General features: G+C 42.7%; 3 protein-coding genes across 3 annotated transcripts in view; all 3 read right to left on the bottom strand.

Annotated features, from left to right (window-relative positions):
- Positions 1-2: 2 nt before the first annotated feature.
- Positions 3-2,843, bottom strand: LOC310807496 (saxitoxin and tetrodotoxin-binding protein 2-like; the record flags this gene model as incomplete). Its single annotated transcript, XM_083673993.1, has 6 exons — positions 3-466; positions 816-917; positions 1,164-1,274; positions 1,613-1,677; positions 1,946-2,088; positions 2,733-2,843. 6 exons carry the CDS (start codon positions 2,841-2,843, stop codon positions 201-203), a joined length of 798 nt encoding a protein of 265 aa, XP_083530119.1. The 3' UTR covers positions 3-200.
- Positions 2,844-3,907: 1,064 nt separating this feature from the next.
- LOC310807191 (uncharacterized protein) lies at positions 3,908-8,097 on the bottom strand. Its single transcript, XM_083673541.1, has 6 exons — positions 7,912-8,097; positions 7,228-7,370; positions 6,981-7,048; positions 4,905-5,039; positions 4,556-4,651; positions 3,908-4,142 (listed from the first exon to the last, which is right to left on the bottom strand). The coding sequence occupies exons 1-6, from the start codon at positions 8,017-8,019 to the stop codon at positions 4,105-4,107; spliced, it is 588 nt and encodes a 195-aa protein (XP_083529667.1). The 5' UTR covers positions 8,020-8,097; the 3' UTR covers positions 3,908-4,104.
- A 1,397-nt stretch (positions 8,098-9,494) lies between these two features.
- ssbp2a (single stranded DNA binding protein 2a) overlaps positions 9,495-13,574 on the bottom strand; it is a 51,316-nt gene continuing 47,236 nt past the window's right edge. Inside the window, 6 exon segments of the mRNA XM_083673402.1 lie at positions 9,495-12,088; positions 12,362-12,460; positions 12,618-12,640; positions 12,953-13,031; positions 13,352-13,422; positions 13,546-13,574. The exon segment at positions 13,546-13,574 is cut by the window's right edge and continues 26 nt beyond it. Coding sequence (XP_083529528.1) covers positions 12,059-12,088; positions 12,362-12,460; positions 12,618-12,640; positions 12,953-13,031; positions 13,352-13,422; positions 13,546-13,574 — 331 coding nt within the window. The 3' untranslated portion in view covers positions 9,495-12,058.

The following is a 13,574-nucleotide window of genomic DNA, read 5'->3' as shown; positions in this document are numbered from 1 at the left end:
ACGTGAAATTAAGAAATGTAATTTTTTTTTTCTTCTTTTTTTCTTTTTTTACATGACAGCTTTATCAATCTATTAAGCTTGACGTGTGCATATTAGACAAGCAAGCTTGAAAGTGCATTACGGTATACTGTATAGAGGTGGTTCTCTTGGGTAGATGCTTATAGGACTGCAGTCCAACTAAAGAGGTCTTTAGCCTCCGTTTATTGCGTAGTCTGCTTCTCCGTAGTCTGCTTCTCCGTAGTCTGCGTTGTACTCTCCTTGCCATCAGACTGTGTCTTAGCCTCCTTGCCATCAGACTCTGTCTCAGCCTCCTTGTCATCAGCCTGCTTCACAGTCTCCTTGCCATCAGACTCTGTCTCAGCCTCCTTTTCATCAGCCTGCTTCTCAGCCTCCTTGTCATCAGCCTGCTTCACAGTCTCCTTTTCATCAGCCTGCTTTTCGGTTTCCTTGTCATCAGGGCACAGCTCTGAAACACACAGAGTAAACAGGACGATGTGGTGAAAGTAAAAGATATGAGCAGGCAGGTTTGTGTTGCATGCCTATCTGTCACGTGAATAAATAAAGCCTGGTGTGAGCGTCTGGGATGTGCATATCACCATTAGACTAGTCATGCCTTTCACGTTGCAGGATGTCAGGGAGGATGTTCACTTCATGCCCATTTCCTGACCCAAGTGCATATCCTCCATGTATTTAGGGCATGAATAGGAGATGACATTTACTTTAATGTAACATCACCCCCTTGTGGTGACACATGGCCCCAGTGGCTCTCGCTTGGATGTGAAGGAGCAGGGAGAAGAGAGTAGAGAACTCCTGACCTGTCTCGCCATCGTAGATGTGGTACTTCTCTGGAAAGCTCAGACACTGTGCCTTCTTTTTATAGGTGTCCAGGTATGTGGGATCCATTTTCCCTGTCCGTGCTGAGAGAGAGAGAGAGACAGAGTGAGAGTGAGTGAGAGAGAGATAGAGAGAGATAGGGGGATAAGAAGGGAGTCAGAGAAGGAAATGTATACAAGGAGAGAAGAGAGGGAGAGAGAGAGAGAGAGAAAGAGAAAGAGAAAGAAAGAAAGAAAGAAAGAAAATAAAAGTGATTCTGGTGAAGTAATGTTCTTTATCTATCAGCCTGCACATCTTCTGCTGTCACTAGGCTTTGTGGTTGGACTTACTGAACAGGAGGAGGTATCTGCCGATGATGTCTCCATTACGAGACGTGTCCGACCACAACAGGCAGTCAGGGCACGTCTCCAGGTACTGCCCTTTGTGCTCTGACAAATGTACTGTAAAAACACACCAAAATGTTTAATTTGTATTCAACTTGACATTTTAAGGACATGACATGAACTTATGTGTGCCAGTTCTACACTAACACTAACAATCTACCCACAATGAATCGGGTTAGAGTGGTTATGCTAGTCATTGTTAAACTATAACATATACAAGTCCCCTATCTGTAGTTTACTCAATGATTTTATCACAGAGATATGTAGAACATTAGCATGGTTGCCAGATCAGTTTCTGCTTCTGCTAAGTCCGTTTGCCGTTGCTAAGCCAAACCACACAGGGAGTTGGCTGAAGCCCAAACTGTTCTGGCTCCCCACAGAGCACTGAGACTTACTGTGAACTGTGGAGGTGGTGCCTGAGATGGTAGCATTCGTTGAACCCAGGACACATTTATCATCTCTGAGAGACATTTAGAAGAGCTTGTCAGCATACATTACAACGAGACAGGTGCAACCCTAAGAAATGTGTTTTTATGTTCAGGGAACAATTCACTAAATCTAATCTGGCACCTATAGGTAAGGCTGTAAGTTAATAACAGTTAATACCATAAGTACTGTAGCGTGTTCACTGACTTAAACAGCATGAGAGCGATTCATTTACCAACTCCATTTACTCAGTCCTAAGGCTTCTTTTACGTCAAATAGATTCACCTCTGGACCAGACTTACATGCGGTCTCCCCATCGAAGGGTCACCACTTTACTGTCTGACGTTGCTGACAAGTCTATCCAGGAGCTTTTCAGCGTCCCCAAAGCATTCTGGAAGAAGTCATGGTCCGTGGACCCCAACGCATACACCCATTTGCCATAAATCTGCCAATCACATCGAAGGAAATTCACTTAATGAGTGTCATATCGTATGATAAGATGCAACGTCCTAAGAACACATATACAGTAGATTGATGCGAATTGCATTTAAGATTGGGTGGGTTATCAAGAAAGGCTACAGTACCAGTCAAGAGTTTGGACACACCTTCTCATTCAATGGTTTTTCTTATTTATTTATTTTTTTGAAAATTATTTTCTACATTGTAGATTAATATTGAAGACATCAAAACTATGAAGGAACACATATGGAATTATGTAGTAAACAAAAAAGTGTTTTTGACAACCCAGGTCATATAAAAAGCTAGGAATGTGACTGAGTGGATGTGGAAGGGACCATTCAGACTGGCAGTTCAATCCGAAAGGCAGAAACTGGCAGTTCAATACAAAAGGCAGAAACTGGCAGTTCAATACAAAAGGCAGAAACTGGCAGTTCAATACAAAAGGCAGAAACTGGCAGTTCAATACAAAAGGCAGAACGCCTCATAAGGAGGTCGGTGGGGTAGGTTGAGCATCCTGCAGCTGTCACTGTTTGTTTCAAATTACGGTTACACTTTTCCATCAATTTCACCCAAATCGAATCACAAATCGATTCGACAAGACACCTGTTCAGGAAAATGGGCATAACTCACCGGTGCGTGGTCTTCTAGTATGAGGGGTTTGACCAGGTCTTCACAGTTCGGTGCAGATGCAGCAGCCAGGGAGGCGAGAGCCAGGAGAGCGACGACCAGCTGAACGGCCATGGTTAGTAGAGAGTTGGAGAGCGGAGACCCTGGGGGACGCTACAGCAGGCAGTGCAGATTGAGAACAGCCCTAGTCTATGGTCATCTGCCTTCTAGAAGCTGAGAGAAAAACTGTTGCATAAGCTGTAAGGCGGTAATGGTGTGTGTGTGTGTGTGTGTGTGTGTGTGTGTGTGTGTGTGTGTGTGTGTGTGTGTGTGGGGTGGGGGGGGGCAGGTAGGTGGGGGCAGCATGATTCTTTATGTGGCAGAGTGCTTAAATGGGTCTAAATGAAGGCCTGAAAATCAGCATGCAGAACCAGTCTTCCGTTATGCAACACTGAATGGCTGGCCCCTTCTGGGTCAACACCAACCATTAGTCACTCGGACTGCTGCTCTTCAATGAGCTAAGACAGGTCGGTTGCCAGCCAAGTCTCTGGCTTTTGTGAGGATTCTCAAAAATCGTCATCTGGAGCCAGTTTTGTAGAATCTTTTGTTCCAGGCAGATACTGGAACTAACAGGTTTGTATTTTACAAAAACAAGTCAATTGAAATGAATTATTCCATTAGTCATTGACTATTATACACAGATAAATAGTAGGGGTTCGACTGGTCCTCACAGTGTGGTGCAGATGCAGCAGTCAGGGAGGTTAAATCGGCAAGAGCTACAACCAGCTGAACGGCCATGGTTGGAGATAGAGAGAGAGAAGACACTGAGGTCCGTACTACAGCTAGAGTAGAACACCTGATGTCTGTTGGATGTGCAGATGCGCATTAGGCTAGTGGACGGGTTAGCTGTATACTATGGAAATCTACAAGCCAACTGAGAAGTCTGCTTATAAATTGTGTATAAATGAAGTCCTACATCATTGTTTCATGTGGCAGATTGTATTTTTCATTGAATGCAGATTGACACTCATACTTGCTATGCGTACTTAATACAATTGAAATATGCGATTTCAAGCTCAGCCATACTGTCAGCTGATCATTGCTGGTGGTATTCTTAACAAACGTCTCTGTAATCTGCCATAAACAGTTAGCACGAACCAATAAAGTTATTCATCAGAGCAAAAGAGCACACAGTGGCAGACATTAATGGCCACATTATTTATTTCACACAAAGGAGCCAAATGAAACCACAGGTCAGCACAACCTAACACAACAATCATAGTCTTGAGGACGTCATATGTTTGCTGAGGGCAGTTTTGATGGCAGACGTTCACAGACTTAGTGGCCTAATGGGAGACTGTTGATGAGTAGACCTGAGGCTGATGTTGTCCCTCATTTACTGTGCAGAAGTCTCCCTCTCATCAGGGCACAGATCTGAAACAGAGAGAAAGAGGATAGAAATGTGTGAAGTGAACAGAGTTTGAATGTACAGTACCAGTCAAAAGTTTGGACACACCTTCTCATTCAATGGTTTTTCTTTATTTTTTATTATTTTCTACGTTGTAGGTTAATATTGAAGACATCAAAACTATGAAGGAACACATATGGAGTTATGTAGTAAACAAAAAAGTGTTAAACAAACCAGAATATGGTTTATATTTTAGATTCTTCAAAGTAGCCACCTTTTGCTTTGATGACAGCTTTGCACACTCTTGGCAAGGTGTGTCCAAACTTTTGACTGGTACTGTCTACTATAACATGACTCATTCTGTGATCAAACTGTGTGATGATGAAAGATGATCAATGTAGTTAGTCACAGTAAATAACAGTACTGTCCAATAGCTAACCTGTGTCTCCAAAGTGGTATTCTGGGTGGAAATTGAGACACTCTGCCTGTTTCTTAAAGGTCTCCAGATGAGAGGCGTCTAGTGTCCCAGTCCTCGCTGTGAAGAAGAGACAGAAGGAGGAATTGGAGTAATGGAACAATCAGAGGCTTACGAGATTGGGGGCAGAATGACTGATTGGATGGGTGGGAGGGGAGGGGTTTTCTTTCCAACATATGACAACAGAAATGTCCCCTGCCCCTCTCGGCCACTGAAACAGATGATGATTAGCTGTCCTTTTTTCATTTGTTTTTTCATTGTTGTCATATGTATGTTTAAAACAGTAATAAATATGTTTAAAAACAAAACTTACTGAAGAGAAAGATGTATCTGCGTCTGATCTGTCCTTCAGGTGTGTCCACAAGATAGCTGTCAGTTGACAGGAGGCAGTCAGGGCAGGTCTCCAGGTAGTTACCCTCGTGCTCAGTCGTCTGACCATCGATGTTAACTATGGGCCATAGGGAAAACATCCGCTCAGCATGCATACTATGTCGAAAGATATGGACTTCCCTCGACCTGCAACGTCACCTGGTGTAATCATATTCTGAAGTAAAATCAAGTATTATCAACTGGATATACTAAATAACTAATGATATAACATCAAATGTAACTCATCAGATCACTTGAGGTTGATTTATGTTGAAATGGGTTTAACCTGTTTTATGATTTGAAGGATGAAACTGATCTGTCTAACTATGTGTAACAAATACAGTTGAAATGTAATAAATTGGAAAGGGAAGGAGAGAAAGGGGAATTAAGCCAAAGTTGAGAGAGCTTTGGGTTGAGTCCAGAAGGCAATGGGTTCTGATAAAGTAAAAGTCAATGATGACTCAAAAGGGGGGGGGGGGGGGGGGGGTAAGGAGGAACTAAATGTCACGGGGACCTAGAAGCTTTGCTCACGTGAAACAGTTATGCTCAGAGGAGCTAATGAAGGGGGTTATACAAAACTTCTTGTTAGGCGTATGTTAACGGGCATTTTCTACAGATCTCTCAGAAGGACGGATCCCTATAGAGACCAGGAGGTCTAGCCCAATCGGGGTTCCATGACCAAAAAGGTTTTCAAAACGGGAAGCCCCCAGTCTGAATTGCTGTGAGTATCAGAAGTATCCTCACTCTTTTGGCTGCCGATATTCAGCGAAAAGAATTGCTAGGGGTTGAGTGACCACTTCACTTGTACTGGGAGGTGGGCCATTGTAGATCCTCGGCTGAGGGTACAGTGCTGCTTCGGAGAAATTGGCCAGGCTGATAGAGGATTCGAGGGTATTTCGGCAATGGCCACTGTTGATGCTGTATGGAGCATCTCTAAAGTTATTACAAGTTAGACAGACTAGGGACAGCCAGATCGGGACATATTTTTACTTATTTTACTTCAAGAACTATAATGACTATCAGTATTTGGTTTTATTTCCTCTAACTTTTTGGTAAGTCCATTTACTACAATCTATTTACTTTCACTTTAATTTCTTTGATTTCATTTTAGTTCATTTCAATGATTTCTTTAAGTCCTTTGTTTCCTTTTTACGCGTGGGTTTACTTTAATTACTTTGGATCTTCTTTTTTTTTTTTTTTTTTTGTCGGAGATCAGGAATCCCTCGGCTGAGGGTGCGGTGATCGACCAGAATCACTTTTTCAATATATTTTCTTTCTTTTTACTTGGAGGGACCATCGGAGACCATCGGAGTCCTTCGACTGAGGAGGCAGTGATGGACGGTGAGAGAACGGGAGAATTTGTAACCCTCGGTATTTAGACTTACAGTAATTACTTTTTATCTTCTTTTGTATTTTTATTCTTTTTCCATTAAATCACTTTATTGATATATTGTATTATCCTGCTGTCATGCTCAACGCTTGAATAAAGAACAACTCTGAAAACCAAGGAGAAGTTTTAGTAGATTTCTACATAGTATAGTACTTACCACCCGAAATGATGTGTTATTCTCCTTGCTAAACATAAAGAGTTAGATTACACTGTGCCTATTACACTGAAGGATCTGAATGGTTATTCTAGCCACTTTATTGAAATATGCCCTTTGGATGAATTGTCCTCATCTATAAATAAAATAAATTCCTGCAACCACACCAACTGGCACTCATATAAGAATAGAGTCATTGTTAACCATTGGGGCTTTCATATGCTGAGTTCTGATTTGGAGGTCACTACAAAGAGCATAGCATTAAGCTGAAGCAGGGGATACTGTGGGAAGTAGATGGTTAACAGCAGGGTGAGGCTATTCGACACCAGCCTAAGTATATCTTTGGAAAGCTATTTGGGTAAGGCTGAGCTGGACCGGGACTCCTGTACAGGGTCCAATAGCGGGAGACAACTAACACTAGGCAGAGAGTAACAGAACAGCTTTGTCACATTTCCATTGAAACCCTGATTACTTACATGTCATTCTGGACGAGGCTCCAGAGTAGGTAGCATTGGCAACTCCATTCACGCACTTTCCACTAGTGCTAAAGAGCAAGGAAAAGGTTGTTATTACCTGACCAGTGTAATATAGCAACTGTGCAGAAATTCAAAATAACATGACATAAGATAGTTTTTATCATTTTAAGTTCTCCAAAGTCATAGATGTTGCCAGATTACCACATCCTACAGATCAGTACAGCATGACTCTCAATAGATCTCTTACAGCTGGTCTGTCCAGTATAAGGTCCCAACTCCATTGGCGGATGGGGTTGAAATGTCGACCCAGGAGCTTTTAAACGTTTTCAAATCATTCGTGAAAGATGGGTCGTCCCCGGCTCCGACATGATACACCCATTTGCCATAAATCTGTCAATCACAGATGAGCAAAAATACAGTCAGCATTGCGCTTGCTGTCCGATGGCTTGATCACACGTTTATTTCTTCAGATGAGCAAAAATACACCCACGGGTCAAGAGCTTAAGAAAACATGAATCGCTAAAAGCCCAAATCATCTCAAACAAGCCATACTACATAATCCCTTTCGTAGTTACTTTGAGATGATTTGGACATGGATTTTCAAACGTGCTAAATCGGGGGAGATTGACCTTAATTGTTTTTTTCATTAGAAAATGCTGAAATTAGCGGTTGGTGATAGTGGCTTGATACACAGAAACAACGTGTGGATTGCCGTCTGTCCTTGACCTCTGACTGCTTTCAAGGTAAGGAAACAAACAAATGTGTAATTTGGGTGAAGTAGCCCTTTAAGCAATCTTACAACAGCACAATTCCACAACAATACAAGGTTTATAACTCTTGTGGATATATATATATAAATAAGTATATTTTCCATTTATACCAGGCCCGATCGAATATAGTCAGCTGATAACAAGTGACAAAACACACTTACGCTATGGTCCTCTAGTATGCGGGGTTTGACCAGGTCTTCACACTTCGGTTCAGATGCAGCAGCCAGGGAGGCAAGAGCCAGGAGAGCGACGACCAGCTGAACGGCCATGGTTACTGTAGACAGCACAGATCCCGGGGACTACAGAGAGCTGCTGTGGCTCCTGCCTCCTAGAGGACTGGTTATATAATAGTCGGCGGGGCACCGCTTTCTATCCTCTTACGCAATACTGAACAACAACAACACAAGTTGTCTGATAGTCATACGCATATTTAATTACTCGTTTATAGGAGGCATAGTGAGGCAGTTTAGAGCGTAAAAGGCACTAAAATGCAAATATTCAATATACTAAAAAAAGTTATCCACAAACACACGCATGCACACACACGCGCACACACACACACACACACACACACACACACACACACACACACACACTGGAAGAAGTCAAGGTCCGTGGACCCCAACGCATACACCCATTTGCCATAAATCTGCCACAAATCTATCACATTGAAGGAAATTCACTTAATGAGTGTCATATCGTATGATCTAAGATGCAACGTCCTAAGAACACATATACAGTAGATTGATGCAAATTGCATTTAAGATTTGGTGGGTTATCAAGAAAGGTTATATCCTGGCAACGGGATCACACGCTTAATTCGTATTAGATATTACAACTCAGGTTTTATGAAAAGCTAGGAATGTGACTGAGCGGACGTGAAAGGGACCATTTAGACTGGCAGTTCAATAGGAAAGGCAGAAACTGGCAGTTCAATCCGAAAAGCAGAATCATAACGTCGCTGTTTCGAATCGTGTTTTTTTTGGTGCTAATTCTTCTTGGGACACTGTTTTTTGTGTGCTAATTCTTGTTGTTGATGCTTATGTTTGCTAACGCCTTTCCCTGACAATTTACACTAACCTCAAAGTTAATGCCTAGGTACACAGAAGTAGGGGTTCGACTGGTCCTCACAGTGTGGTGCAGATGCAGCAGTCAGGGAGGTTAAATCGGCATGAGCTACAACCAGCTGAACGGCCATGGTTGGAGATAGAGAGAGAGAAGACACTGAGGTCCGTACTACAGCTGGAGTAGAACACCTGATGTCTGTTGGATGTGCAGATGCGCATTAGGCTAGTGGACGGGTTAGCTGTATACTATGGAAATCTACAAGCCAACTGAGAAGTCTGCTGTTATCTGACGTAGCGCCAAGCAACAGATAGATACAGTAAGTAGTATTGGAGCAAAGCTACCAGCAGAGAGGGGGGGTTATATTATAACGCGGGTCCTCCATACTAAACACTTATAAATTGTGTATAAATGAAGTCCTACATCATTGTTTCATGTGGCAGATTGTATTTTTCATTGAATGCAGATTGACACTCTTACTTGCTAATTAATTGTCTCTCCAGCTGACTCTGCTGGAACTGCGACTATGATTCGGCCGACTGAGCACAACAACATAGGTCAACCAAAATCTATTTTCTTCTCTTCTCCACAAACACACGCATGCACACACACACACGCGCGCGCGCACACACACACGCACACACACACACACACAAATAATAGTCCAGGACATGTTGAATGAGGGAAGAGAAGCTTTATACCAGCATATTCAAAACCCATGTTGTACTTCTCAGTGTATTTACAAAAAAATGGTAACACAAGGTAAAAAAAGAAAGAAAGAAAAGAACACAGCACAAAATGGAAACCGACAGGAAATATAATGTGGAAAGTTCAAATTTACAAATGCATCTTACAGTAATCCAACTCACATGAAAACAAATGTCTCTGTAATTTTAATGGATGGTGTAACACCCCCCCCCCCCACCCCCCCCCCCCCCCCATCCTCCTTCCCCCTTTACATATGTTCGTCCCACCATTTCTTAAATAATACACATAAAACACAGTATCAACAGAGTTAGAGTAACAGAGTTCGATTTGTGAGCTTTACACTTTGCTGTAAGGGAGGGGAAAGTAAAATTCACAAGCCTTGGCCAGCTAAACATGTTAAAGGGATAATTCACTCTAAAATAACATTTCAGTGATTAACTACATGCCTTCAAGAGATAGAAAATACAAAATCATATATTTGGTTCCATCCCTGAGTCTATAGACAAGGATAGATTTCAAGCAATACTCTGGTTCTGTATATCAAGGCACTTGTCACCAACTGCTAACTGATAGCATTTCTAGCCAAAAACCATTGGGAGTCAATGGACCCGGAATTAGCATGGTTTAAATGTCATGCCCAAATCATCTCAAAGTCATTTAAATTAAGTCATTGAGTCTTTTCAGAGAATTTGGGATGATTTGGACATGAAGTTTGAAACGTGCTAATTTAGGGTCGACCTGACTTCCACATTTTTTGGGCGAAACATCCTATTAGTTGGCGCTTAGCGACAGTGCCCAGGTAAGCAGAACCCAAGTGTTGATCGAAGCCTGTAGAAGTAAACAGAATAAGTCTGTAGACTTATTTCAGGGTAAGGAACCCAATGTGTGATTTTGTACCGTCCACTTTACTCCAGTCGATACACCAACACACTTTATGCCACACATATAGTGTGTATGTGTAGGTATGTGGTAAATGACAGTAATTTGATTTTAGAGCGAACTATCCATTTAATAATCTAACTCGGGCAGTAGATTCTAAAACAATAAAAAAAAAAAACAAGCCTGTTTTACCCTCCCACTACACTCACACACTCACGAAAGTACGTTAAGATCACAGTTTTTCCGGATGACAATACATAATAAATTAAGAGAATTAACTGCATTTTATTAAGAGCGTCTTGACACAAAACCCCCCCACCCACGATCCGTGTCAACAGCTTAGATGTATTTATTTATTAATTCTTTCCACCTACAGTCTCTCCTCCTGTCGCTCAAATGCTTAAAATGAAGAAGTGATGAGTTCCCTCTTTTCCCCCTGTCTCAGATGCCCAATCACTTGATGTCCATCTCAATATGTTCCCTGTGTTGCTGTACAACACACCTATCCACACAGTACACTCATACAGTGCACAAATAGACAAGCAGGCACATTGTCTGAAACCATTCAATATTCAAAACATAATTAAAATCAAATCCCCCACTGCACAAAATGACAGCAGATAATCTGCATGTACAGTATCTCATATCAAGTGATTCAGTTTCTCCCTCTTTCTTTCTTTCTTTCTCTCTCTCTCTTTCTTTCCCCAATCTTTATACAGTATGTTTGTTTGTACAGTCAACATAATGAATTCCCAGTTGGGGTGAACATAGGAGAACAGTTCTAGATGGATTCTCAGGGTAGTTTCAGTGTCTGATGTGATCATCCAAGATGTCATCTCTCTCCAACCAAAGTCTGGTGTTGTCATTGTCTTCATCCAATAGGGGACAGAGGGTGCTGTCCAAGCAAAAATATTAAGTGGTTTCCATGGGGACTATCCCAGGATCTCATGACGATATCCAATCAGGGCAGAGGTTGGGATTACAGTTGTATTCAGACAATCAGAGATTGGGGATGGCATTTCAATCTTATTCAGCCAATCACAGACTGAGGTTGGCATTTCAAACATATTTAGCCAAACGAAGACTGATGTTGGCATTTCAGTCTTATTCAGTCAATCCACAGACCAAGCCGAACGTCCATCATGTCAATGTCATCGAAAAAAAAAGAATCTCAATACTCATAATAACTTAATATGCTTGTGGGGAAACTGGCCTCCATTTTCTTAACTCAGGGTTTTTTTTTCGGTGTCTTTTCCACAAGATGGTGGAGAATGGGATGTTGCTTTGTGTTGTTAGCACATTTGACTGTGTGCACAGTTGCATACATAATATAAATACAGGACATTTTCTCTCCTGGGTTGTTCGAATGGGGTTCCTTTATACAGTCTCGGAGTGTGATGAGGGCGTTGCTGGATGAATTAAGGTCACAAGTTGAAACAGGAGAGGAAACAGAGGAGAGGAGAGAAAACACAGGTAAGAGGCCAGGGGGAGGGGGGAGGGGGGAGGGGGGAGGGGGGAGGGGGAGGCCTGGCTGGGTCCCCTGTCCTGGTAGATAGGACAGATAGAGAGGAAGAGCCACCAGACTAGATGACATCACACCCTGTCTCTATGCAATCCACCAATCCACACCACTGACTGACCAGCTGCCTGGAACCTTCACACACTCATCGTCATGTTCGGAGAATACTGTGGAGAGAGCCAAAGAGGTAGAGAGAGTCAGTAAACAGCCTAGGTCATCATACAGTAGGCCTACATCAACATTTCTTAATTGCTATTGATAGTGTATACTCATTAATTTTTGCACAAGCTTTGATAATGCTAAAATGGCACTTTAAATTATATGTAATTAGCGATACTAACACATTATTAAACACATTCTCCCAGGCAGACATGCAAGGGTAGCAATACTGCCAATGCCGCTGACAACCACTGTACGTTACAGTAATGATGTGCACTCACGCTCTCGTTCTGAAAGGGGTTGAGGAAGCTCCCCCCCATCTCCCCGTCCTCTCTGGGGGTCCCAGGCTGGTTACTCATACTAAGGTTACCTGGAGAGTTCTGATCAGGAGAAACGACACCAAAACACACTATTATCTACAGGACACTCAGTTAGGAAGACGTGTCTACTACAGTCCTACCACCAATGTTGACAGCCACATAAAAAGCAGGCAAATCACAAGAGAGGGTTGGTACATCACTATATGTCCTCTCTTACCTTAGGGAGACTGTCCATGTCACCTGACCCTTCAAGAGAGAGAGACAGAGAGAGGGAGAGAGAGAGAGAGAGAGAGGAAGAGAGAGAGAGGGAGAGAGAGAGAGAGAGAGAGGAAGAGAGAGAGACGGAGAGGGAGAGAGAGAGAGGGAGAAGGAGAGAGAGAGAGAGAGGGGGAGGGGGGGAGACCAAAAAATTTGAATATAAGGAGAAAGCAACAATGATGTTGTTCATGAAATGAAGATGAACTATGGCCAGTGCCTATAACTCCTTTACCTCTACCTCCTAGTACTGTACGACTGTTCAGACATGGAGATCATGTGAGTCTATAGTCTTACCTAGTGAGCCATTCATGTGATGTGGCTCCATCCCTGCCATCCCTCCCATTGGACCGTCTGGCCCTGGACCCATGGGGAACTGAGGACCACAAATACACATTGTAATAAACACCACACGGTACACACACACACACACACACACACACACAGCAAAGCACATGGCCATTGTCTTGTAATGAGGATGGAATGAAGGTGCCATGTAACGCTGGGTAGCCAGTAACAATGCCACAGGAAGAACACACACACACACACACACACACACACACACACACACACACACACACACACATACACATACACACACACGGTACACACAAACACACACAAGAACACACACACACACAAGAACACACACACACACACACACACACAGAGATGACGAAGGTTGAGTGGTCTTACGTTTGGTCTGTTTCCTCCTGGAGGGACTGTGTTGATCATGGTGTACATGTTGTCACCAGAGTTGGTCGAGTCTGGCATGAAAAAAAGGAGGGGAAGCTTCACATAAACACCCACTGCACACAAGAACACACAGGTACACATAGACACACACACACACACACACACACACACACACACACACACACACACACTACCTGCTGGGCTGGGCATTATTGGAGTTCCA

Source organism: Argentina silus (assembly GCF_951799395.1).
Source record: "Argentina silus genome assembly, chromosome: 7".
Classification (NCBI taxonomy): domain Eukaryota; kingdom Metazoa; phylum Chordata; class Actinopteri; order Argentiniformes; family Argentinidae; genus Argentina; species Argentina silus.
This window is presented reverse-complemented; position numbering and strand designations above follow the sequence as displayed.